Here is a 24,767-nt window from a genome sequence, read left to right on the forward strand (position 1 = left end):
ACAACCCCGAAAACATAACAAGGAATGGGGCTAGAAACTCACCTGAACTCGGTTACTTCTTCCGCTAACGGTTACTCCTTCTCGAGCTGTGCGCGTCTAACTGTTTAATAATTACAGTATTAAGTACCGCTCTAGTCATCTCATTGCTACTTAATTAGTCTTACACGTCTAAGCTGTTTTACTTCATTAAATCATTACCTGGTTAGTTAATCGTTACTCATTAACCTTTAAAGGTATCTTTCATAAATTGCCAAACTCCAAGGGCTGTTATGTAATTATATAATTCTTTTCTAAGTCCAGGGGCTATTCTGTCTTTATATTAAACTCCTAGTTCGTTACTTTGCCCTTAACGAATTGGGTAAAGAATCACCCTCTGATTCGCTAAGCTCCCATAACGAACTAGCTAACGAATCACCCTCTGACTCGCTAAGCTCCCATAACGAACTAGCTAACGAATCACCCTCTGACTCGCTAAGCTCCCATAACGAACTAGATAACGAATCACCCTCTGATTCGCTAAGCTCCCATAACGAACTAGCTAACGAATCACCCTCTGATTCGCTAAGCTCCCATAACGAACTAGCTAAAGAATCACCAATAACGAATCACCAATAGTTCTTATCCAGACTTTGACTCAAGGGTCAAAGTCAAAATCGTCAAGAACAGCAAATAGTCAACAGATCTTAGATCTGTAATTAAACCTTCGTTTCTTAACCAAATATCACGATTTTGGTATCAACGGAATCGTCTGATCAGCGCCTACAAATCCCAACCATCAAATCGGCCTAACATCGATGTTTAAGGGGTGCGATTTAGGCATATAGGTTACGGGTTCTTTTAGGTTAACAATTAACCTATCAAATGCTAATCAATTCCAGTAATATTTGTTGTTTTGGGTTCGTTTATAACAAACTAACACAGATCTATGATTTCCCAAATCAAACCGAACCTATACGAACGATTTCTAACTATAAACGTACCTTAAACGAGTCGAACTACGAACACGGTTAAGCCTTGATGTTGTTTTGGTTCTTCACGACGATCTAGCACCAACAAACTCCGGTTTTCACCTTCGAATTTCGGCTCGGGTTTTAGGATGGTGTGTGTGTTTATCAAGGTGTAGGCTATGGTGTAGAGATGGATAAAAATGGAAAGGATTAGGGTTTAAGGGGTATTTATACTCCCTTAAGCCCATGGACCTAAGGCCCATCTTTCCCTTTTGATCCATAATTAAGTCCATCTAAAAGCTTACTTATCCTATCATATTTTATTATTATTATTACTATCCGAACGAAAAATTGGGATGTTACATTTTGGGACATTTTGGAGGCCTTCTTACACCACCAACACACATCTTAATCACACGCTTGATCCATGAACTCTTTCTCCAACATCATAATCAAGAGCAAGAAGATCAAGATGCAAGGCTAAAGACTTCATAACCATCTCCGGGTGTAGGGTTGGTTGCATGTTAGGTTTTGTTATTCTATGCTTTAACTTTGTATTTGTAATTGATTAATCATTTGGTTAATCAATTCTTTGTGTTTACTTTTGTGCTTAAACGATTTTTATTAATTGATTACTTAATCTTTTGTCAGTTAATTGATTTGTGGTCATCAACAGTTAGGATTAAGTTCTTTCGTCATTGACCCGTTTATCGTTAACCATATTATTGATTTTGTGTTTCAACAAGTAAAACCGATTATCAAATAGATTTTCATTTAGCCGTGTCAATTGTTCGGATTCAGTTATGACGATCAACACAGTCAATCGTTAAGTCTTTTGGTTTATATATTTTATAAGAAACCGTCCAAAAAAGTTTATCAATTCCTTAACTTGCTGCAAAACCCGAACCCTGGAGTTTAAGTATTTTTGATTGACCTTTCGACATCGATCACTTACACAAGAATCTTTCAAAAGAAGTTTGATAAACGGTAACGCAAACGAGTTTGTAATGCGCACAGTGTGTTGGATGAAATGCTAAAACCAAAAATAGATGCATCCGGTTGGGACCGAAGGGATGGATGACAATTGCTTGGTGGTGGGGTTGAATACATAATAATGTTCTTGATCATCGGCAGAACAAAGTAATAAACTGTTACAAGATTGCTCGATTTTGACATTGGAACGATTGAAGTAGAAACCGAGATTACGGAAAGGATTATTATTATTATTATTATCATCAAAGGGAATATATAGAGTAGTATTATAACTGTGAATAAAACAAGCAGGGGATTTTACGAGGTTATCGAAGTGGTGGGTGAAATGAGAGTGACTTAAAAGCAACCGCCATTGTTTACATACGGATTTGAATCGAATGATGGAGGTAGCAGGAAGCCGAAGAAGGATTTCGGTTAGAATGTCGTTGTTGGAATCGATTACGAGTCATCACCATTAAAATTACCTTTATTATCGAACAGCCAGATGTTTAAAAAGATGCTAAACTTTAACAAACTAATGCTTGAAATTCAATTGTTTAGAAATTAACCCACTGTAAATTGTTACCCAACACTCATGTTGGATTTTAAGTGTATTTTAATGCATAATAAAACCTTTTAATGCATAGGAGGTGTCAATTTGACCCATTAACCACTAAATGAGTAACTTAAAAAAGTCAATCGTGTAGAGGTCAAAATTTGTCATAAATGTATTTTAATGCATAATAAACCTTACCTTTTAATTGATATACTTGTTTAAAGTGGATTATCACTAAAATATTTAAATTCCATTATCATGTTTGACCAAATTATTTATAAAAAAAAATTGAAACTTTGGGCAGAAAGGGTTATGGGCCGACCCAACACGTTTTAACCCGTGCATATATTATTACCCATTATAACTTCTTAATTCTTATCAACACATACATTGTATTTTAAGTAATTAAATATAAATAGGTGTTGAGGTGGTAGATGAATAGGCAACTAAGGGCGCCCTTACTATTTTACTATTGGATGTGAAATTGAAATTTTTTATGGATTTAAAAGGATTTGTAAAAATATAATGTAGCAGCTGACTGAGCAACTAAGGCCGTTTAAGGGCCTCTTTAGCATTGATGATAGTCTTACACGACGGGTTCGAAGTAAAAATGGTCCGTCTTGACTTGGATCAATCAAAAGGCAATATGTATCAAGTTCATCCTTTTGTTTGGGATTGTGTGAGCACAAAGGTAAAAAATTTTGTTTGGGGTGCAATCGATGGTACAATTCCAATCAAGAGTGCCCTAGTCTGTAGGGTATGACATTTTCTCATTTGCTATGTGCCTTCTGTTCTATGGAAGATGAAGACGCGAATCATCTTTTGGCAAGTTGTTTGTTTTCGGTGGCCATTTGGGAAGAGGTTTGTAGGTGGGTCAAAATTCCTAATTTTGTAGATGTCAAGTCAATTTTGTTTTTTTGGGAATGATTAGAGTTCAAATAAAGTGAAAAAAGAGATTGCTTATTATCATATTCTTCGCTACGTTGTGGAGTTTATGGTGTAATCGTAACAAAAAGATTTTTTACGGCAAGGCTATTTTGTTTTATAAAGTACTGGACCAACATCAAGCGACAATACGCCCGCGGGTCCAGCTAGATCTTTTGAATTATTATCATCTCTTCTCAAATTCTGTTCGTTCTCATTAAATTCATCGACTCTTCTTGAAAGAAATTATAATATTAAATTCTTAAAAAGTAAACGTCTTCTGTTATAATTCGTCAAATATCAGTGTTGCACCAAATCAAAATGACAACATGCATTTATTTTATCAATAAATATATATAAGATAATACTTTTTTTATCGATAAAATATATAAAATAATTACTTGCCTCAAAAGACCATTTCTGATTTCAACTTAGTAAAATACAGTGTTTTTTCCCGTCGCGTTATGCCGGGCAGGTCGGTAAAACACATGTAGTGTTAAAACACAAGTGTTGATACAGTAAGTCGACGCGAATTAGGTCGGTTGTAGTTACGTGCGTTATTGTATCGGAATTAAGACAAAAATAAAACAAAAAAATTATGGCGTCAGGCGATAAAACTAGATCATTTGTAAAACCCAACCTTTATCGATTCCGGGCGTTGAGGCAGTTGAGTCTACGCGAATTCAGTCGGTTTTTTTCATATTCGTTACGGTACCGGAACTAAAAAAACAAAAATCAGCATTCAGTCGGTTTTCGTTACGGTACTGGAACTAAAACAAAATACGATGAGTCTACACGAATTCGGCCGGTTTCCGTCGCATTCGATACGGTACTGTAACTAAAACAAAATAATAAAAAAGAACAAAACCAAAATTCACATTCGGTATGTTTTCATTATGTTCATTACGGCCGAAACATAAAAAAACAACAATAAAAAATATATATATATATACTACCAATAAGGTGCCGCAAAAAGACTCAATCAGGGCTTTGCGATAACAAACTCTTTAATTATATTATATAAGTCGTGTTTAAAGTAATGACTTACTTCAATGTTAGCATAATAATGTTATAAATACCATATGTTTTTTGAAACTAACATCATACATAACAGTTACAATATATTTCAATAAATTAAAAAAAGTTTCTTAATTATCTTATAAATATATAATAGTATAAATATAATAAATATATATGTAACTTAGCATCAAACACCATGGCTATATATGTTCAAAAATACTGTGTAGTCTCTCTCACTTTGGTTTTTGCTACCAAAGAAGCTTAAACACCACAAACAAGCACTTCTTCTTTGTTATTTTGCTTTTGCTTTATCAAAGCAACTTTCACTTGCAAAGAAATAAGAAAATATATGCATGAATTAAAACTAACCGTTTGGAAACACATCATTCACTAGCATCATGTTAATAGGTGTTTCATATAATTCTTTATTTAGGTGTTTAAATATGTTGTTTGTTCATTATCAACTCACAACGCTTAATTTTTGTTCCAAGTATGGCCGTCGACACAGGCAGTGGAGGCTGAGTTCTTTCTTTTGCAAGTCAGTCATGATCATATTTTAATTCAATTTTTGTTCTTTTATTTTAATCTAATTTAGGTATACTTACTGATTTTCGATTTGCATATCTACTGATTCGTGTATCCAACTTTTAGGTAACACATTTTGGCCAATTTTTTTTTTTTTGGCAATGGTCAAAATTGAATAAAAGTAAAAGGTTATCAAAGGGGCATGATTGTTCAAGTAAAATTGTTATGTGTGTATGTATATTCTGCTGAAACGGGGAGCAAAATTTGTAGCTTGGCTCAATTAATTCAAAGGTACCATTATCTTGCCTCCGCTTTAATTTTTATTTTCTTTTTCTGAATCATGTTTTTCATTAATCTTATTGTGACTATTGACATGTGAAAGTGGTGTTTATTCTTGGAACAAAGGCTGATACATGTGGGCGGTGTAATGGAGCAAGCATGGTACGTATTATATAATTTTATCATATATTTTGCATTTGTATTATTTTTAATAATTATGTAGGCTTATATGTGTTTGTTACCATTTTGTAGACACAGTCAAACTGGTTCATTTAGGATTAACTGGTTCATTTAGAATCCTGGTCACTTGCACTTGGTCGGATGGAAATGGTAGATATGTCAAGGTATCATGTTTTTATTTACTTTTCAAATATATATGTTTTTAAGAGATTATTTTATGTATAAATTATGATAGTAAATTAAAATGCATATTAAATAATTAATAAATAATAAATGAGCCGGAATCGATTTTGAAAATTAATCACGAGCTGAGCTCGAGCTCTATTTTGTTTGATCATATTTTGTTTAATTCAACGAAGGGGACAATTGGGGAATTTGGAATTTGTAGGTTAAGATTCAAAGGTTTGTGGTCATTGAGATTCACAAATTGATAGTTTGATTTAGATAAGAGTCAAAAGGTATTAGTAAGGGCGAAAATCTTGGTTTTTGTTACGAATTACATACGGGGCAAGACTTAAAGTGGGAAAACTGATTTGGTGTTAAGATGAATTTTTGTTAACAGGTCACAAAGAATGGGTTGCAGAAATTCATGGGTAACAAATGCCACAAATGTTGTTTCGGTCAAAGGCCATTTAGGTTTGACTAAATGAATGTCAAAGTAAATTCAAATTTTAAGTCTTAATAGCTAAATTAAAGCATGCATTCGAGCACACGTATTCTTAACTTTTAAGTTAGAAGTTGTTTTGTTTATTTGCACTTTAATTTAAGTTAGAAGCGATTTTGTTTATTTGCACTTTAATTTAAATCTTACAATGTTATATTTCTGGTTTATAAATTTAGCAAAGATTTGTGTTTGCTTCTTAGAACATGACTTTTGGTTTGACTTGCAATTGTGTTTGGACTATGTTTGAATTAGTCGACTAGGACTTTGTTTAGTCAGTAGTCACTATTTCCATTTACTGTATATATTAATAGTATTATTCTTGAGTAACTCAATTTTCAAAACCAAAACTGAACCGTTGAAATTTAAAAACCGAACCGTTACGAACGGTTTGGTTTGGCAGTATAAGCTTTATTGGACGACTTTTCAAAAGTGCACAATACAACAAAAAAAAAAAAATAATCTGTTCAAAAATATATAAAACCTACTAAAAACAAGAATTTAATATGAAATTATCTTAGAAATATTGCTTTGAAATGAAAACAAAAGTCAATAAACTAATAGGTTGATAAAACCATCAATAACTAGATGATTTTTTTTAACACTCGCACAATATTGTCAAAAAGAAAAAAAACGTTACAGTGTGCACAGTTTACTGTAAAAAAAAATGTGACAGTGGCCCATGTTCACCGGTTTTGGAAGATCAGGATTTTACCTTCATCTTACTAATATGAGTTCAAGTAACCCTAATGCTTAATAAATATATAACTAATGATATCTATTGAAGTGTCTAAAATATAAATATACAAACGGTTCATTCCGGTTTATACGGTTGGTTTTCAGTGTAAACCAAAAACCAAACCGTTCGATACGGTTTGAAAATTTTGAAACCGACCGGCCACAAGTGGACGACAAAAACCAACCATGAAACCAAATTGATGGCCGGTTTGGACGGTTTCACGGTTTCAAACCGAATCGTGAACACCCCGATTGAAAACAACTTAATTCAAAATATACAAATAATCATTAGTTTATTTCGGCTTTTAGAACACGCAATAAGTACTTATAACTCTGTAATTGATATTCTTTTGAAATTGCAGTGCAGAAATGCTTGTCAATTTGGGTGTCCCATGGGTCATCACTGGTCACATAAGTATAGTTGTATTAAGTGAAACCAACGAAGTGATCTGTTTATATAAATTGTTTCATTTCCATTTGTTATTGAAGATGTTACTTAATGTTGAAATTTAGAATCTTGTAAATATTTTATTGCAGACAAAATCTCAAGCTGGGATCATGTAATCCTTGCATACGAGTCCGTTTGGGCTATTGGAACCAGGAAGGCGCGAATTTCATCTCAAGCTCAAGAAGTAAGTGGAATATTAGTGTCTGCTTCTTAGTATAATATCATGTGTGAACATAAGCTTAAGGAAAAATAATTTTGATTCTTAGGTGCATGCTGAGTTAAGGAAATGGGTGGAAACAAATATCAAGGCTGGTGTGGCAGTTTAAACCAGGATCATCTCTGGAGGTCTGTCAATATATTTATTAAGTTTCTGTTTGGAAATTTAAATCATAAAATATAATGTTTATGTTTGTTGGATCTGTGAATGGTTTATACAGCAAGGAATTGGGAGGAGGACAAGATGTTGATGGTTTTTTTCAGTTGGTGGTGCTTCTCTCAAGGTAAATTATACTATTTTCAAATTTTTATCTTAGCTTATTATCATTTACTTACTAACTTGCAACGGTTTGACTCATGGTTTTGCATAAAAAACCGTCAAAATAGCATATTTCGATATCTTTATGCCTAATATTCACGTAGTTGAATGTCATGCGACCCATTTGACCTGTTATAGAGTCAAAATAACCTATTGACCTGTTTGACAACAATCTGAACATTATTATGTCATAATTTATCCCCTGGACATGTTTACCGAAATATGTTATTAAAACTTGACTGTGAACATGTCGGGTGACTGGTGGCTGCAATACGGATCGGTTCTTGCATATTTCTACTTTTTTATTCTTTGTTTTCCTTTCAATGGCTATCTGTTTTATTTACCTATTCAATTTGCACAGTTTTTGCTTTTCTTCATTTAAATGCAGATTGCCGTCAATTAGAAACGCTTGAATGTTGAACATCCAAATTTACAAGGTCAATAATCCATACTTTATTTGTAGTAGATACAAACTTATAGCTACTTATAATAACCCATACTTTATTTTTCTGATAGGGGTATTTTGGTCATAATTGCATATTCATTATAATTGAATGATAGTTGTCACAAACAAATCTTATTTCAAGGTCAACATATGGCAGAATGCTTTCAGTTTAAGTAAAGGGTAATTTAAGGATAAGGATATGAAAAGAAATTGCAGAAACTTGGAGGAAGTTAATTTGTGAAGATCAGTTATAAAAGGGTTTCAACGTTCAAGGGTATTTTGGGGAATTCTTAGTTGATTTGAGTTTAGTGGTAGTTCTCTCTCAGATTATAAGGGATGCCCAAATAATATCAACTTGTAATAAATGGGAAGCTATATTCTTTTTTCATCTTTATGTCATCTGCTATATTTTATTTAATGTGTTAAATTTTATTTTAAATGCTCATTAAATTGTTAAACATGCGTATTAGTTTGGTTGGGTGATTTAAGATCAAGGTTTATTTCATATTTATTGTTTTTAATGTTAGATTTGATTTCATATTATTAATCTTTGAAAAATTATTTTTTCGACCCGTGTGTAACACTGGAATATAAGCTAGTATCTATTTACATACAAACATCAAAACAATTCTTTTAACATATATTTTGCTATTAATTTAACTTCTTTTTCTCTGTATGTAATCTTATGTATAAATATAAAATATGAAATGACATTGTGTTTCACCTTTTCTATGTTACCAACTCAAATCACAATTCACCTTTATCTACTTTCATCAACCCTGTGGGTCCCACTCTGATCCCATTTCCCTCCAAATTCTCTCTTTTTTCAGAAGATGTTAACTCACTTTTCAGTTATCAGTTTTCACCCACTTAGTCTCTCAATCCATCAAACAATACCTACTTTTTATTATTTTTTATTTTTTTAATTGGTCTTCAATTTAAAAACCCATAAGAAAGATTCAATCTTTACATAAAAAATTACAGTTTTTTGGTAATTACAATGAGTTTTGAACAAGTCTTTCCATATAGGTTTCTTGTAATTTTACTTATTTCACTCTTTGTTTAGTGAATTTGATGTGGGTCTGGTAAAAAGTCAGAATTTAAAAAAGAAAGATTTAGGAGGTGTTTGGCCTAGTTTTTTTTTTTTTTTTACAAAATAAGCTTAATTTGATGTTTTGTTTAGTTTTTTAAGCTTAAGTTTATTAGCTTATATAGGCTAATTTGGAAAAACTTATTTGAAGATGGTTTTTTACTTTTTTTTAGTTCATTTGAAGAAGCTTATTTGTGTAAGGATATAAGCATAAGCCAAAAAATAAAAGATTCAATCTTTACATAAAAAAAATTAATGTTTTTTTATTATTACTATGAGTTTTGAACCAGTCTTCATATGGGTTTCTTGTAATTTTACTAATTTCACTCTATCTTTGGTGAATTTGATGTGGGTCTAAAATAAAGATTAAAAAGCCCACAAGAAAGATTCAATCTTTACATAAAAAAATGTATTTTTAGTTTATTACAAGGAGTCTTGAACCAGTCTTCATGTGGGGTTCTTGTGATTTTACTAATTTCACATTTTTTTTAGTGAATTTGATGTGGTCTGTTAAAAAATCAATATTTTAAAAGAAAGATTCAATCTTTACATAAAAAAAATTATATATTTAGTTTATTACAATGAGTTTTTGAACCAGTCTTTCTTGTAATTTCACTATTTTTTTTTGTATCTTGGGTGAATTGATGTGGGTCTGTTAAGAAGTCAAATCTTGAAAAAGAATGGAGGAAGAAGGTCAACCATTGAGATTGGTTCGTTGTCCGAAATGTGAGAATGTTCTTCCTGAGCTTGTTGAGTATTCTGTTTACCAGTGTGGAGGTTGTGGTGCTGTTCTTAGAGGTATTACTTTTGATAGATTATAATGTATGTGTTTGATTTTGACTTGTTATGGTCAAACTGGTTTGTGTTTGACTTCAAAATTTGTAAGAGTTGTGTGGATTTTGGAAAAAAGTTGTTATTTCTATTGATTTTCAGAAAAATAGGTTTCAAGTTAGAATTTAGAATATATTATAAGATTATATGAATCAAAATTTTGAGTTTTGAAAGTATAATGTTTGACTATTGCAATGTCAGAGGTGAGTTCTATTGTATTAATCATAACAACATGGAGATGAACTTATAAGGGTAATATAATTTTGTGCTATGATTCATTGATACATAGGCACATTGATATGATCATGGATTTGATGATATTTATTTGTGTATTTAATGTTGATTTTACATACTTTACATTTCAACTTTATGATCTAAAAAAAAGACAATTTCTTGAGGGAATCATGTATGTATATGTGATGCATTTTACATTTTTTAACAAATCAGGAACACAATCGACTCTGGCAAGTGAAAAAAGATCGTTGGAAAACTCTAATAGCGAGAACGGTACAAGGGCAGAACCGCCCACGAAAGAAGAAGTGAGCGTAGTGTCTAGTTCTCAAGTTAACACAGAAAGTGATGAATATGAGGTTGGTAGAAGGAAGGGTAGAATCGTCCACGAAAAAATTCCAAACTTGACCCCGAGTTCTTCATCAAGAAACGAAAAATGCGACATTTTCACAGATTCTGATCAAAGTAGGAGAAGAAGGCTTGACTTTGGGCCCATAAGGTCAACCCCGGTTGGATTTCATAGAACTGGTAGTACGGCCGAAAAGGGTAGATTTGGAAATGTACTTGGAAATCTACCATATTCGAACGAAGGCCCCTCGAGTTCTCACTTAAGTAGTTATAACTCATTTGGAGACCATGTTACAAAGGTTCGAGATTTAGAGAATAATAATTTCGATCTTCTTAAAAAGGTTGATGAACTAAGAGCTCAAATAAGCAGATCATGCAATGTAAGCGAAAGCCCATATGGAAGATTAAACGGTTCGTATCCATGGCCACATCAGCTTCCACATCAGCAATATATGCCTCCAACATACAACGACCCGTTTCTTGGCTACAACATGAATTGGCAACTTATTCCTCCAAAGATCCGTCCTTTTTCGTCTTTTACCAGTCAAGAAACACTTTACGGTCCACGTCAGCTGCCACATGGCCCACATCATCATCATCTAACCTCTCTTGATTTGGGAAATGATGGTTTTGGTAGAAGATATCCAAGAAGACGCGTTATTCTAACTCGTGGAGGTGAACGCGTGTATTTTCCTGTATCCGGTGGAGCTCCATTTATAAGTTGTAACTGCTTCGAGTTGTTGAGAATTCCTAAAAAGGTTACACTTTCTGGAAGAATAATCACAAGACGATAAAATGTGCAGTTTGTTTGGCTTTGATATCATTGAGACTTGAAGATAACAAAATTGTTGCTTCGTTTTCTTCAAGTGTCACTCAACAAAAAGTCAACAAAAGAAAGTCAAACCGAAGCCTTCATAGCTCTCCCGATCATGATAAATGTGTGTATAGTTTTCAGTTGACCGACACCGAACCAAATTTGACTTCCAATGAAACTGAAAAGATTGAAGAGCCATCTTTGCCAGTTCCTATTTTAGAAAGTCAAACTGATGAGTTGACCGAAAGTCAAACAACCGATCAAGAAAGAGTCATTGTTGATAATAATAATAATAATAATAACAAGAGATCTATAAAAGTTGCATTGGTGGAAACTGAGACGGGCGTGTCTTTAACCGAGGATTTGAGTTCTGATGTTGTTAGTAAAGAAAATGATCAATCAAGAAACAAGAAAGTCGGGACCGAGTCTTTTTTCACGGGTTTGATAAAAAAGAGGCTTAGAGATTTCTCGCGGTCTAGTAGTGTAGATAAGGGGAAATCTGCTGTTTTTGTGAACGGTCAACTTTTGACCTCTCGTGCGGTTAAAAACGCTGAGAAGCTAGCCGGGCCTATTCAGTCTGGAGAGTATTGGTTAGTTTTGACTTTTTATGTTCAAACATGCTCTTTTTTAGAATCAAAATCATATTAATTTTCCCAACAAATTTACACCATCGTTCTACGTTTTGTGTTTATTTGTCGTAAACTTTGTTTGACCGTCACATTTGTCTCGGTTTTCATTAAAATGTCTGAAATCATAAACTTAGAAACTGATTTATTTGACTTTGACTTTGAGAAATCATTCTTGTATTTGTTATAACTTTTATATAAACTATCACATTATCCTAAACTTACAAAAAGATTCAAACTTTATACAAAAAACCGGCCCGTTTGACTTCTAAAGAAAAAACATTAAGTTTTTTTAGCACTAACTGTAAATTACAGGTATGATTCCATAGCTGGATTCTGGGGTGTGATGAACCAGCCTTGCCTCGGTATTATCCCCGTAAGATCAATATCTATTTCTCAACATTAATATTCAATAATAATTCCATTTCTTCTGTTTGACCTCTAAAAGTCAACCCGATTGTCATCATGTTGCAGCCATTTATAGAAGAGTTTGACCGTCCGATGCCCAAAAACTGTGCTGCTGGGAACACACAAGTTTTTGTGAATGGTAGAGAACTTAACCAGAAAGATCTCGATCTTCTTGCAAGCCGAGGTTTACCGACAACAAAAGATCGGTCATACATTATTCAAATTTCTGGAAAAGTTGTTGATGAAGACACGGGCGAAGAACTAGAAGCTCTTGGCAAACTTGCTCCAACGTAAAGTTTGACTTTTATCGCGTTATAGTTTGACTTTTTCTTTCTTTCTTGAATACTGGTCTAACATGGTTATATTGATTAATATGAACAGGGTTGAAAGAGTAATGCATGGATTTGGTATGAAGGTACCAAAAGTTGGTGTTAAATGAATCAGATTGTTGATGTGATGCGGTTTTCGGGTTTTTTTTTCATGTGCTTATTTGATGGGTTTGTGATCTTGATATCTTATTATGTATTCAATGTAAACTTGTAATATAAATTTTGCTTCAATGTTTATGTCATGGGGCAGATTTTCACATTTTTATTTCTGTTTCCATTTTTTTGTGAATATAATTAGTTTATAATTATTTAGTAAATAAATGGAACCTTGAATTTGCTTTGTATTTTCAAAATTAGACAGTTTGGACCACTATTCACTATTGTGTCATTTTTAAGAAAAGAAATTGCTTTTTTTTCCTTCTAAAAACTAGATTTTATTCTCGTGTCGATTTTCGAGTTATCTACTTATATTATGTTTTGCATGTGAAAATATTAAATTGTAAAATATGATATAACAATATATGAGTGTGTCTATATAAAATGCTGATAATGCAAGAAAAGTTCAGTCAAATTTGCAAGCTTTTGTTCAAGCCATAGGATAATCTAATGATCATAGACTAGTAACACCACGATTAATCGAGTTCGTAGTAGTCCATGTTACAATTTCTTACAAACATATAATCACAACTACCTGCCAAGTTTCATTCTAGAAAATGACCTCATAGATCATAATAATAATAAAGCTACCATGAGTGTTTGACCGTACTGTAACATCCCGAAATTTCAAGATAATATTAATTATATTACTTAATATTAGAGAGAAAGTTTACCCGGGTTATTAGGAAATAAATAACAGAATAGGAGTTGGTATGAATCGGGCTAGTGTTGGGTGATGGATGCGGGTTGTGGACTTGGATTATTTGAGATGGGTTAAATGAGAATGGGATTTAAGGGATATAAATATCCCCTAAACCCAAAATATCTTCATTCTCACCCTACACCCTAAAACTCCTAACACACACATACACACACATTCTAACCGATCAAGATTCGGAGCCGAGACCCGAGATTTTGTTGGTAGATCTGAGTTGGTAAGGTAAGAACAAATCCAACAAAGCTTATATTACTGTAAATGGTTAGGATTGGATGGGTTAACCGGACCCGAAACCCAAACTGCCCAAATCGGACCCCTAAAACGTCGATTTTAGGCCGATTTGATGGTTGGGATTTGAAGGCGCCGATCATACGATTCCGTGGGTACCAAAATCGAGTTATTTGGCTAAGAAACGAAGGATTTATGGGCAAACAGATCTGCAGCGCGATAACTTCGCCTGCAAGATTAAGTTCGCCTGATGAACTTCGCCTTCAAGCGTAACTTCGCCTAAGGATAACTTCGCCTGAAGCCAAGTTCGCCTAAGGTTTAACTTCGCCTGAAGCCAAGTTCGCCTAAGGATAACTTCGCCTGAAGCCAAGTTCGCCTAAAAGTTCGCCTAAGGTTTAACTTCGCCTGAAGCCAAGTTCGCCTAAGGATAACTTCGCCTGAAGCCAAGTTCGCCTAAGGTTTAACTTCGCCTGAAGCCAAGTTCGTTTAGGAAATAAATTAAAATCTAATGAAAAATGTGTTAAGACAGTTAATGGAAGTAAAATTTTTCCAAGCTGACCTGGCAGCTCAACCCCAGCCAGGGGCTCTGCCCCTTGGACCCTGCTAGGGGCTGCCGCCCCTAGACCCCGCTGCCAGGGGCGCTGCCCCCGGACCCCCGTTCGTTGTGGGTAGTAATTAAGACTGGAAAGATGTTATAAGTAGTGATAGTTAAATTGATATGTATACTTGTTATACAGTCAGCCGTGCACAACTGAAGAAAGGGATTACGATCAACGGAGAACGTAACCGTGTTCAGGTGAGTTTCTAGCCCCATTTATGTGTTACGTTTTCGGGGCTGTGTGCATACTCGATGTGAAGTGTGAATACACTTACTTTAAGTGGTAAGTGTATGCTATAGATGTTATATGAGGTATATATTTATAATGCTTGTCGGTACGTGAACGATCTTCGGATATTGCACGTATCGCCAAGGATAGTGATTGCCAAGTGGTTGATAGTGTGTATGAATGTTGTGATGTGACTTGTTCACTACGTAAATACTAAACTAATATGAGTGTGACCAAGGCAGGTTGAGGTAGAGTGTGTTATAGGTAGCAGGAGTCTAGTAAGGGTGTTAGTGGCATAGCGTGAGTGCGTGATAGGGAAAGCCTATACGCGCCTTCGTTATTAAGTGGCATAGCGTGAGTGCGTGGTAGGGAAAGCCTATACGTGCCTTCGTTATTAGTGGCATAGCGTGAGTGCGTGATATTCGTTATTAGTGGCATAGCGTGAGTGCGTGATAGGGAAAGCCTATACGTGCCTTCGTTATTAAGTGGCATAGTGTGAGTGCGTGATAGGGAAAGCCTATACGTGCCTTTGTAATTAAGTGGCTAAGCTGTAGGGGTAATTAAGTGGTTAAACAGTGGCATGTTAGACAGTGGACTATGTGTCTTCGGATACGTATATATATTGTATGAAGTGGTTGTATGATAAGTTGCTTGATTAACTAGAACTCACTCAGCGTAGCTGACTTTTAGTATGCACGCAGGTGAGCTGATTATAGAGTTAGCATGAGGATGGCACATGGCATGGATTGAACGGCTGGCATCTGAAGAAGAAGAAGAAGAAAGGATGTTTTAAATATAAGTTTTGTGTTATGGTATCAAAGAAAAGATTTAATGTTTTGTAACAAATGATTGATGTTTTATATTCCGCGAAAAGTTTTAATAAACTCTGATTTGAAGAACTGTGTTTATGAGTAAATCCGACGCTAAAGTAGGGTCACCGGGTTCGGGGCCTTACACGTACCTAATCTAAGTCGACCGGGTTGTCAACCGTTGACCCTATTCCACCTTCGACATAAACACATTTTGCCAGCTTGTTTTTTAGTATCCTCTCTGATAATTTCCTCTTCCTTATATTCTGGGTCGGTTGTTTTTGTTCCACGCTGCTAAAATCTTTAATCTTCGGTTTTGGTTTTGGTTTTGACTTGACACGTTTTCTTTTTCGTTCACCAACAGCGTCATCTTTAGCACACACTTCGGTCTTCGAAACATGTTGAGATAGAATATCTTTTGGACACGTGCGAGTTATATCCTTCAATAGGATAGATAATATGGTTATGAACTTATGATGATAATATGACACAATATACAGAAAATATCACACATATAAACTTACTCTAGGCCCGTTGATCACCTGTCCACCTGTAATCTGCGACACAAACACTGCAACAGCTTCAGCCGCACGCTTTTCGGCTTCTTCATGAGTCATTCCACTTAAATCAAGATACTTCCTTGCAACTTGGAACGAATGATCCGCATATTCAATGACATGCAAATCATTAAAAACTTGTAACTTGTTCCTAATATTTTTTAACTTATCCAGAGGACAGAAAATATCATTACTACCCTACATCAGACAAACAAATGTGAGAAAACAGAATGTTAGTTAAAGAAATCATCATCATCATCGTACTCAGTATATCCCACCAATAGCAAAGCTATGGTAGGGTCTGAGGAGGGTAAGATGTTAGTTAAAGAAACAGTTGCATAATTAAGCTCCATTGTTTTACCTGTACAAACATGACAGGAACTGTAATTTGCAAAAGAGGTTCATTGTGAGTAACTCTATTTGCGCCCTGCAACATTATCTTACGTGTCAAATACCATTTTAACTTATGTAATCGAGCAGTATAACAGAGAATAAGTTTAGTAACAAACCTTCAACGGGTATCCCAAACAAACTACAGCTGAAGCCTCAATATCATTCTCTGCAGCTACCATACAACTGATTCTGAAACGAATCAAAGAACAAATTTTCAGTCATATTTATTCGTGATTAATGACAGTTTTATAACATCTAACATTACCTTGATCCCATGGATTTTCCGGCTAAGATCAAAGGATGTGACGGATACTTGGCAGCAACGTTTCTTACAATATCTGCGTGATATCCAACCAGTCTTTCTGCACTCGGTGCCGACTTTCTTCCAGAATTAATATCTGCCGAAAACCTTAATCAATTACCCTAACACTGTGCATGAAACATGTATTAGTATCACACGCATATGAAAACTCACATGGGTAGTCAAATGTTACAACTTCAACAGCATTTAAAGCATTGGCCAACAAGTTCTTCCACCTGCACAAAACATTTGGTTTGTATCATTTGTCATCTCAAATTGCAAAAGTTAAGCCAGTTCTTTATCGTTTGCAAAGTGAAAGACATATTGGCATACCTCAAAAGTTTAATACAGAAACAAAAGCATTTATTCTGATCACTAGGGCTGTAAACGAACCTAAGTACTTAACGTTCGGCGGGAAGTTTGTTTATGTCCGTCCAATTAACTAAATGAACAAACACAAAAGGAGACCATGTTCTTTCAACTGTGTTCGTGAACGTTTGATAACATGTTCGTTTATGTCCGTTAATGTTTGTCCATTAAAGGTATTTTATATTTTTTTTAACGTCTTTTCTAATCTTATCTTATAGATTTAAGCAAAACTACTAGCCAAAAAGAATGCATATAAGCATTATGTAATAATTTATATGTAAAATTAACATTTGTGTTTGTTCGTTTGTGTCCGTGAACCGTTCACAACAAGTTCATTTACTTAATGAACAAACACGAACAAGAAATTCCGTTTGGTTAGCTGTTCGTGAAAAGTCCTATATTTTCAATTTTTTATAACCAATAGAAAAATGACAATCTGTAGAGACCAGATGTTAGGGTTTCAAATGTGCCTAAAATCACATTCACTAAATAGATTAATTCAATCAAATTTGTATAATTAGCATAATGTACTGATTACTGAATCAAGTGAATTAGGCAGAGGATGTATACAAGTACCTAACTATCCACTCAGAAGTTGAACAAGTACTGCCTCCATGAGCAAGGATGACCACCGGTGATTTGCGATTATCACACTTAACCAGCGAGAGCTCGGAACACATTTCTGAATTAAAGCATTTGCTGATATTGTGTTTTTCAGGGTGAATTTGAAAACCTAAGTTTTGGTCGGCTGATTTTCTCATGCCAAATGATGACGGCAGAGTATCTTTTGGATATGCGTGAGTTATATCCTTCAATAGAATACTCTGGTTATGATAATAATATGATGATATGACATAATATACAGAAAATATCACACATATAAACTTACTCTAGGCCCATTGATCACCTGTCCACCTGTGATCTGCGACACAAACACTGCAACAGCTTCAACCGCACGTTCTTCGGCTTCTTTGTGAGTCATTCCAATTAATTCAAGATTCACCGATGCAACTTGGAATGAATGATCCGCATATTCAATGACATGTAAATCATTAAAAACTTGTAACTTATTCCTAATTGTTTCCAACATGTCTAGAGGACAGAATTTATCATTACTACCCTACATCAGACAAACAAACGCAAGAAAACGGCAAGTTAATTAAAATAATCAAACAAATAATAAGGTTAATAAATAGTTTCGTAAAGGTTCATTGTTTTACTTGTACAAACATAATAGGAACCTTAAGTTGCAAAAGAAGTTCTTCTCGAATAACTCCATTTGCAGTCTGCAACATTATCTAACATGTCAAATACCATTTAACTTATGTAATCGAGCAGATTAACAGAGAATAAGTTTAGTAACAAACTGTCAATGGGTATCCCAAACAAACTATAGCTGAAGCCTCAATATCATTCTCTGCAGCTACCATACAACTGACTCTGAAACGAATTAAAGAACATTAATTTAGTAAAATTTTAAAAGCAATTCATAATTAATAGCAGTTTCATAACATTTAACATTACCTTGATCCCATGGATTTTCCAGCCAAAATCAAAGGATGCGATGGATACTTGGCAGCAACCTTTCTTACAATATCTGCGTGATATCCAACCAGTGTTTCTGGCTTCGGTGCAGACTTTCTTTCAGAATTAATATCTGCCGAAAACCTTAAATCAGTTACCCTAACACTGTGCGTGAATCTTGTATCAGTATCATACACATAGGAATTAGAAAAACTCACATGGGTAGTCAAATGTTACAACTTCAACAGCATTTAAAGCACTGGCCAACAAGTTCTTCCACCTGCGTAAAACATTTGATTTGTATCACTGTACTTATCATCTCAAATTGCAAAGTTTAGCCAGTTGTATGCTGTTTGCAAAGTAAAAGGTGTATTGACATAACTCAAAAGTTCAATGTAGTAGAAAAAACATTTAATCTGATCACCAGGGCTGTAAACGAACCCAACGCTTGGCGGGAAGTTTGTTTATCTTCGTCCAATAAACGAACGAACATGATCAAGGAATTTCGTTCGAATAACTAAACGAACGAACACGAACAGAGGCCCCGTTCGTTCAATGGTGTTCGTGGACGTTCGATAAGTTTATGTTCGTTAATGTTTGTTCATTAAAGGTTTTGAACATGAACAAAGAACTTCGATTAACTAGACGAACGAACACGGACATAGGCTACGTTCATTCAATGGTGTACGTGAAAGTTCAATAAAGTGTACGTTAATGTTCGTTTGTTCGTTAAAGGCTTTTTAAGCAAACTATTAACCCTAAAATATACATATAACCATTATGTGAAAAAATATATGTAAATTTAACATTTGTGTTCACGAACAAGTTCATTTCCTTAATGAACGAACATGAAAAAGAAATTCCGTTCGGTTAACTATTCGTGAGGCGTTCACTTGTCATCACAACAAGTGCTATATCTGCAGAGACCAGAAGTAGGGCGCTGTAAACAAACCAAACTTTTAGCGAACATTTCGTGAACCGTTCAGCGAGAAGTTCATTTATGTTCGTTCGTAGAATAAATGAACGAACATGAACAAAAAGTTCCGTTCAATTATGTTCGTGAGCGTTCGGTAATGTGTTATTTTGCCTAAAATACACAGTGAGGAAACAGTTTAATTAAAACCTAAGCATACGTTATAACTTATAAGTTATAATCAACCAATTTGATAAATTAAAGTGCTACGAGAACTAATATGAAGTGAAATTGTATAATAATAATAATAATAATAATAATAATAACTAGCATAATGTAATGATTATTGAACAAAACAAATACCTAATTATCCAATCGGAAGTAGAACTAGTACCAGCTCCATGAGCAAACACGACCACCGGCGATTTCAGATTATTATTATTATTATTATTATTATTATTATTATTATTATTATTATTATTCATTTCCATTGCTGAATAACTAAAGCATTTGTGTGTGTTTTCAGGGCCAATTGCAAACCCTAGCTTCTGATCGGCTGGTGTTCTTGCTCGCGCCAAATGACGTGGCCGATGGAGACTATGAGTTATTAATTACTTAAAATAAAATTGGGCTTATTGACATTTGACAGTTGTATTATTTATGGGAGGTTTACTGATCGGGTTCGGGTCTAAACAGACTCGGTTTGGTCAACTAATTATGGGTGATAACGAGCTGAGCCGAGTCCAAGCTTGGTTGAGCTTGAGCTCGGCTAGTTTAACCTACACAGAGCTCAAGCTCGGCTTGTTTCGAGCTCTATTTTTAAAGCTCGAGCTCAGCTCATGACTAGATTTTAAGATCGAGTTTGGTTCGGGCTCGGCTCGTTTACTATTTATTAATTATTTTTTATATAATTATAATTATGTATTATATATATTTTCTATTATAATTCTATTTATAAAATAGTATATATTATTTAGTTATTTTTATTTATTTTTTGATAACATTATATATATATATATATAATTAATAACTATTAAATATATATTACAAAAAAATATATAAATGATAGACTCTTTTAAATAAAAATTCAGTTGGTGAAGCTAAGACTCCAAGTAACTATCATGTTGAGTTATGGATGCTTAAACAGCGCCTGCTCACTCAAGATCGACTCGGATGTAAGCGAGTCGAACTATGTCGATCGGTTTGTAAATGAACTAAGTTCAAGCTGGCCATGTATCATGACGGCAAAATCAAGTGTTTTTTTTTTTTAATTTATATGTGACACAGTATTTCATTCTTCCTAGACTTTAGGGGACGGTGTTCCCGTTCTCATAAGACAAAAATTCCCAGTTATTTAAATTTTTCTTCTTAGCTTCTCATCAGTTGAAAAACCACCACCTCATCCCTCTATTTCACCAATATATTTCCAATTTGAACGATTTCATACCCTCTAATAAAAACATACACAGTTCATTTTAGGTAACATAGGAAAAAAAGCATTAAGGTTTCATTTCAGATAACATCACTAATTTTGTACATTTTTTTTCCTTTCTAAGTTAGTTATTTGATATCCTCTATGAATAATGATTATTTGCATGATTAAACTCACTTGTCATATCACATGCATAAAATGATCATGTTATACACGATGATGTGTCAAATAGTTTTAGTAATAGAAAATCACTATTTTTCTTCTCTCTTAGTTATTGCATGATTTATATCCTTTTAACAAGTATATTTTATATCAAAATAATTAATAAAAAATGAGTTATATTTGTATTTTTATTTTAGAAACGAAGGTGTGACGGGGATTTTTTTCACACCAAAAAAGCAGTCTCACTTTTTTTCTGAAAAGCAAAAGGTTGTCTCAATTATTTCTCTAATTTGGACCATTCATGTTATTTACAATTATTCTAAATAAATTATATATAGGATGAAAATCCAAAAGAATGTAAGACATTTGTACCATTGATAAAAACAAATTAGTAATTAAGATTATAATTGTCTCCTCATGTACAAATTATGCATTAGTTAAGCCACTAAATAACTTTTATATACATTTTTAAAACTCTCAACAAATTAAAGCAACTTCTACTTTTAATTCTAGTATAGTATTGTTATGTTAGAAAAAACTTAGGGACTAAAAAACTAGTGCGTATAATGGTGTGTCAATCACATTTTGAACGATGCTTCTAATACGATAACATTGTGTGTCATCCTTGCACGACATTATTGTTAATCATCACATATTATAAATGTGTTCTAGAAATTAAAGAACATAAAAGTTGTCCATTGTAATATACATATATCATTTAAATCACATATCCAAATCTATAAGAAAAGGATTCATATTAATCTTGACAAATGACAATGAACAATGTGAGTCCAAAAGGACCAAAAGTCTTCACTACATTCATATAAAAATAACATAAGTCCAGTGGACTGCTAGCTAAGGATACATCATTTCCAAGCACTGAACCAAACATCATATAATAACAATAATAATAATAATAATAATAATAATAATAATATTATTATGATCTTATGCTATACAAGTTTCTAGGTAGAAACCACAAGATCTTCAAGTAACACAACAATGATAAATATTAATAATAATAAGAAAAATTGGTTTTTACTTGTTCCAACTATTGCATTTTTGTTGGCATTGTTCTCAACTGTGGCAACTGTCCCAACTTTAACATTCATTTTTTCCACCAGTTCGCGAACTCCGTTAGTCGCGAACTGGTGGAAAAAATGAATGTTAAAGTTGGGACAGTTGCCAGCAAAAATGAAAGCTGGGACCAGCGTCGACAAAAATGCAATAGTTTTGACCAATAAAAACCAATTTTCCTAATAATAATATTTCAAGAAGCAAGCTCTTGGTTCTTCTCAACCACCCTCACTTCTTTAGCAGATCTGAGCATGTTTGCCTGAAACACACACAAACTTAAACCTAAGTAACCAGTCAAAAGAGAGAGAGAGTAAGCTAGTGAGAGAGTAGTTGACCTGAGCATCAGTGATTTGAACAGCAAATGCATCAACAATGAACAAAGATAATGTCTTGTTGTAAGATCCAGGCTCAAGTTTCTTGGCTAACAAGTCATTATGCTTCTTGCTCAAGTACATTTCCATCTCTCTTACACCTCTCTTTGTTCTACAAAACACATAGTTAATAATAATATTATTATAGTTAGTAATTAATAATATTATTAATAAGGTGAGTGGTGAAAGTATTTAAGTTACCTATCAGATTGAAGATGTTCATACTCAGGATCATAGTTCATGAACACAAAATGAAGATGTTTTTGTTTGTCACTCATTGTTGGTTTGAGAGTTAAAGATCCATATGGGCATTCCTTTTATAGTACACTTGACTATGTCAAACCTTGACTGATCTAAAACTTTCTTAAAAAAAGAAAATATATTTTTATTGCAAGTATTATACTGTGTGTGTGTTTAAATTAGGAAAAGTTATAGCTTTAGACTTTCTTTATATGATGTAACATTTTGTTTTAGGTTTTTTAAAGTTTTGCCTAATTTGACTCACAATTCTTGTTTTAGTAAAATTAATATTTAGCTCCTTAGAATCATCAATATGTGTCTAGTTAGTTAGCGTGTGTTGTGTCAAATAGGTAGCAATCAGTTTAAAGTATTAATGGTGAAGAGTATGGGTGAGAAGATTGTGTTATTTGAGTGAAAACCGTAAAAACCGGGTAATGTGTTTCTAGAGAAGATCAAAATCTTACATCAAGTTTTAGAAGAGAGGAAGAAAAACCATGAAAAGGAAGGAATCATATGTTTTTTAGCATTTAATTGTAATCATGTGAATATTATAAGCATAATGATGGATTTTGAAAATGTCTTTTATTTACAATATTTGAAGGGCATGTATCTTGAATTAAAATTTGTCAAAATAACAAGTGTTGGAAAAGAAATTCGAACATGTCAAAGGAATGATAATTTGTGATTCATTTGATTAGGGAAACATTCATGTTTGGTGTTTAAAATCTTCTGATAATGGCAGAGACAGAGACATCGACGTTAGTGGGAGCAGAGGTGGTGGCCGGTGGGCGACGGGTGGAGGCCCTTGCGATATTGGTCATCATGTTGACCTTCGTGAAAGTGGTTGTGGCACGCTGGTATCAATGGTTAGGCAATGAATGGATGGTGCGGATGTTATTGGTCATGAAGAAGAGATCAACGACGGTGGTTATCAACTACATTTCCTATAACAATATGGTTGGACTCGGACAACCATATGATGAGATTATATGAATAACAATGCATGATATTTTTTAGTAATAATGTAAAATAGATTCCCTAATCAACATATTATATAATATAATAGAGTAAACTGTGGTTTTCGTCCCTACAATTTATCTAATATGTGGTTTTAGTCAAATAGTTTCAAATTTGTGATTTTCGTTCTTGTGGTTTCATTTCACTTGCAGTTCCCGAATTCATTAACCCGTTAAGTCTGGTCGTTAAACCCATCAACATATATATACCCCTCACGTGAGAGACAATTTTGTCTTTTTTCTCCCTAAATAAACCACAGTCTTAATTTGCAAGGCCCCCTCACGTGAGGGGCTGTGGTGTATTTGGATTTAAAAAACAGACAAAACTGCCCCTCACGTGAATGACACGCTGACGGGTTAACAACAAGACTTAACTAGATTAGTGAATTCGGGTTTAATTGCAAGTGAAATGAAATTACATGAATGAAAATTACAAATTTGAAACTATTGAACTAAACCCGCAAATTTAGACAAACCAAAGCGACAAAAACCACAGTTTATTCAATATAAAATGTCACATAAGATACCAAGTCAATGAAAAAAAGTGCATATTGATCCCCTATATGTGAATTGGTCAAGTGAGTAGCATGTTTGCAAAGTTGACTTGATTTGATTTAAGAATAAATTAAACCTTGTTTCCTTAAATCATGCATGGAAGCTTCCCTAATATTCAAGTAAAAACGATAGAATATTGGTCACCACACGTACACATGTTTAAAAGTCAACAGATTCCCTTGAATCTAAAGCCAAATATTTATTACCATGTT

The 24,767-nt window shown here is 33.8% G+C and overlaps 2 protein-coding genes and 2 long non-coding RNA genes across 4 annotated transcripts; 2 read left to right on the forward strand and 2 right to left on the reverse strand.

Moving 5' to 3' along the window:
* Positions 1-5,009: 5,009 nt before the first annotated feature.
* Positions 5,010-8,162, forward strand: LOC143633003 (uncharacterized). Its single transcript, XR_013153610.1, has 3 exons — positions 5,010-5,385; positions 5,476-5,567; positions 7,340-8,162. It is a non-coding gene; the product is annotated as an uncharacterized LOC143633003 (long non-coding RNA).
* A 1,490-nt stretch (positions 8,163-9,652) lies between these two features.
* LOC143632999 (uncharacterized) lies at positions 9,653-13,109 on the forward strand. Its single transcript, XM_077101385.1, has 6 exons — positions 9,653-10,118; positions 10,599-11,432; positions 11,489-12,134; positions 12,486-12,546; positions 12,645-12,868; positions 12,960-13,109. The coding sequence occupies exons 1-6, from the start codon at positions 10,001-10,003 to the stop codon at positions 13,015-13,017; spliced, it is 1,941 nt and encodes a 646-aa protein (XP_076957500.1). The 5' UTR covers positions 9,653-10,000; the 3' UTR covers positions 13,018-13,109.
* A 2,679-nt stretch (positions 13,110-15,788) lies between these two features.
* On the reverse strand, positions 15,789-20,314 carry LOC143632988 (uncharacterized). The gene is made up of 13 exons (XM_077101379.1): positions 20,066-20,314; positions 19,008-19,069; positions 18,790-18,922; positions 18,633-18,705; positions 18,486-18,551; positions 18,155-18,385; positions 17,842-18,074; positions 17,071-17,132; positions 16,861-16,993; positions 16,712-16,784; positions 16,564-16,629; positions 16,170-16,400; positions 15,789-16,085 (listed from the first exon to the last, which is right to left on the reverse strand). The coding sequence occupies exons 1-13, from the start codon at positions 20,191-20,193 to the stop codon at positions 15,798-15,800; spliced, it is 1,779 nt and encodes a 592-aa protein (XP_076957494.1). The 5' UTR covers positions 20,194-20,314; the 3' UTR covers positions 15,789-15,797.
* A 2,128-nt stretch (positions 20,315-22,442) lies between these two features.
* LOC143632989 (uncharacterized) lies at positions 22,443-23,028 on the reverse strand. The gene is made up of 3 exons (XR_013153607.1): positions 22,946-23,028; positions 22,709-22,856; positions 22,443-22,632 (listed from the first exon to the last, which is right to left on the reverse strand). It is a non-coding gene; the product is annotated as an uncharacterized LOC143632989 (long non-coding RNA).
* Between the last annotated feature and the right edge of the window lie 1,739 nt (positions 23,029-24,767).

This window comes from Bidens hawaiensis, unplaced genomic scaffold (assembly GCF_021521415.1).
Source record: "Bidens hawaiensis isolate Kalapana, Puna unplaced genomic scaffold, B.hawaiensis_p1.1 tig00006594_1, whole genome shotgun sequence".
Lineage (NCBI taxonomy): Eukaryota > Viridiplantae > Streptophyta > Magnoliopsida > Asterales > Asteraceae > Bidens > Bidens hawaiensis.

Excerpts from the sequence above, each read along its gene's own strand:
- LOC143632999 (XM_077101385.1), top strand. The coding sequence starts at position 10,001 with ATGGAGGAAGAAGGTCAACCATTGAGATTGGTTCGTTGTCCGAAATGT. Across the intron at positions 11,433-11,488 it reads CGTGTATTTTCCTGTATCCG|GTTACACTTTCTGGAAGAAT; the intron begins GTGGAGCTCCAT and ends ATTCCTAAAAAG. Across the intron at positions 12,869-12,959 it reads CTTGGCAAACTTGCTCCAAC|GGTTGAAAGAGTAATGCATG; the intron begins GTAAAGTTTGAC and ends TAATATGAACAG.
- LOC143632988 (XM_077101379.1), bottom strand. The coding sequence starts at position 20,193 with ATGGAAATGAATAATAATAATAATAATAATAATAATAATAATAATAAT. Across the intron at positions 18,706-18,789 it reads GGAAAATCCATGGGATCAAG|AGTCAGTTGTATGGTAGCTG; the intron begins GTAATGTTAAAT and ends AATTCGTTTCAG. Across the intron at positions 18,075-18,154 it reads AGGTGATCAATGGGCCTAGA|GATATAACTCACGCATATCC; the intron begins GTAAGTTTATAT and ends ATTCTATTGAAG.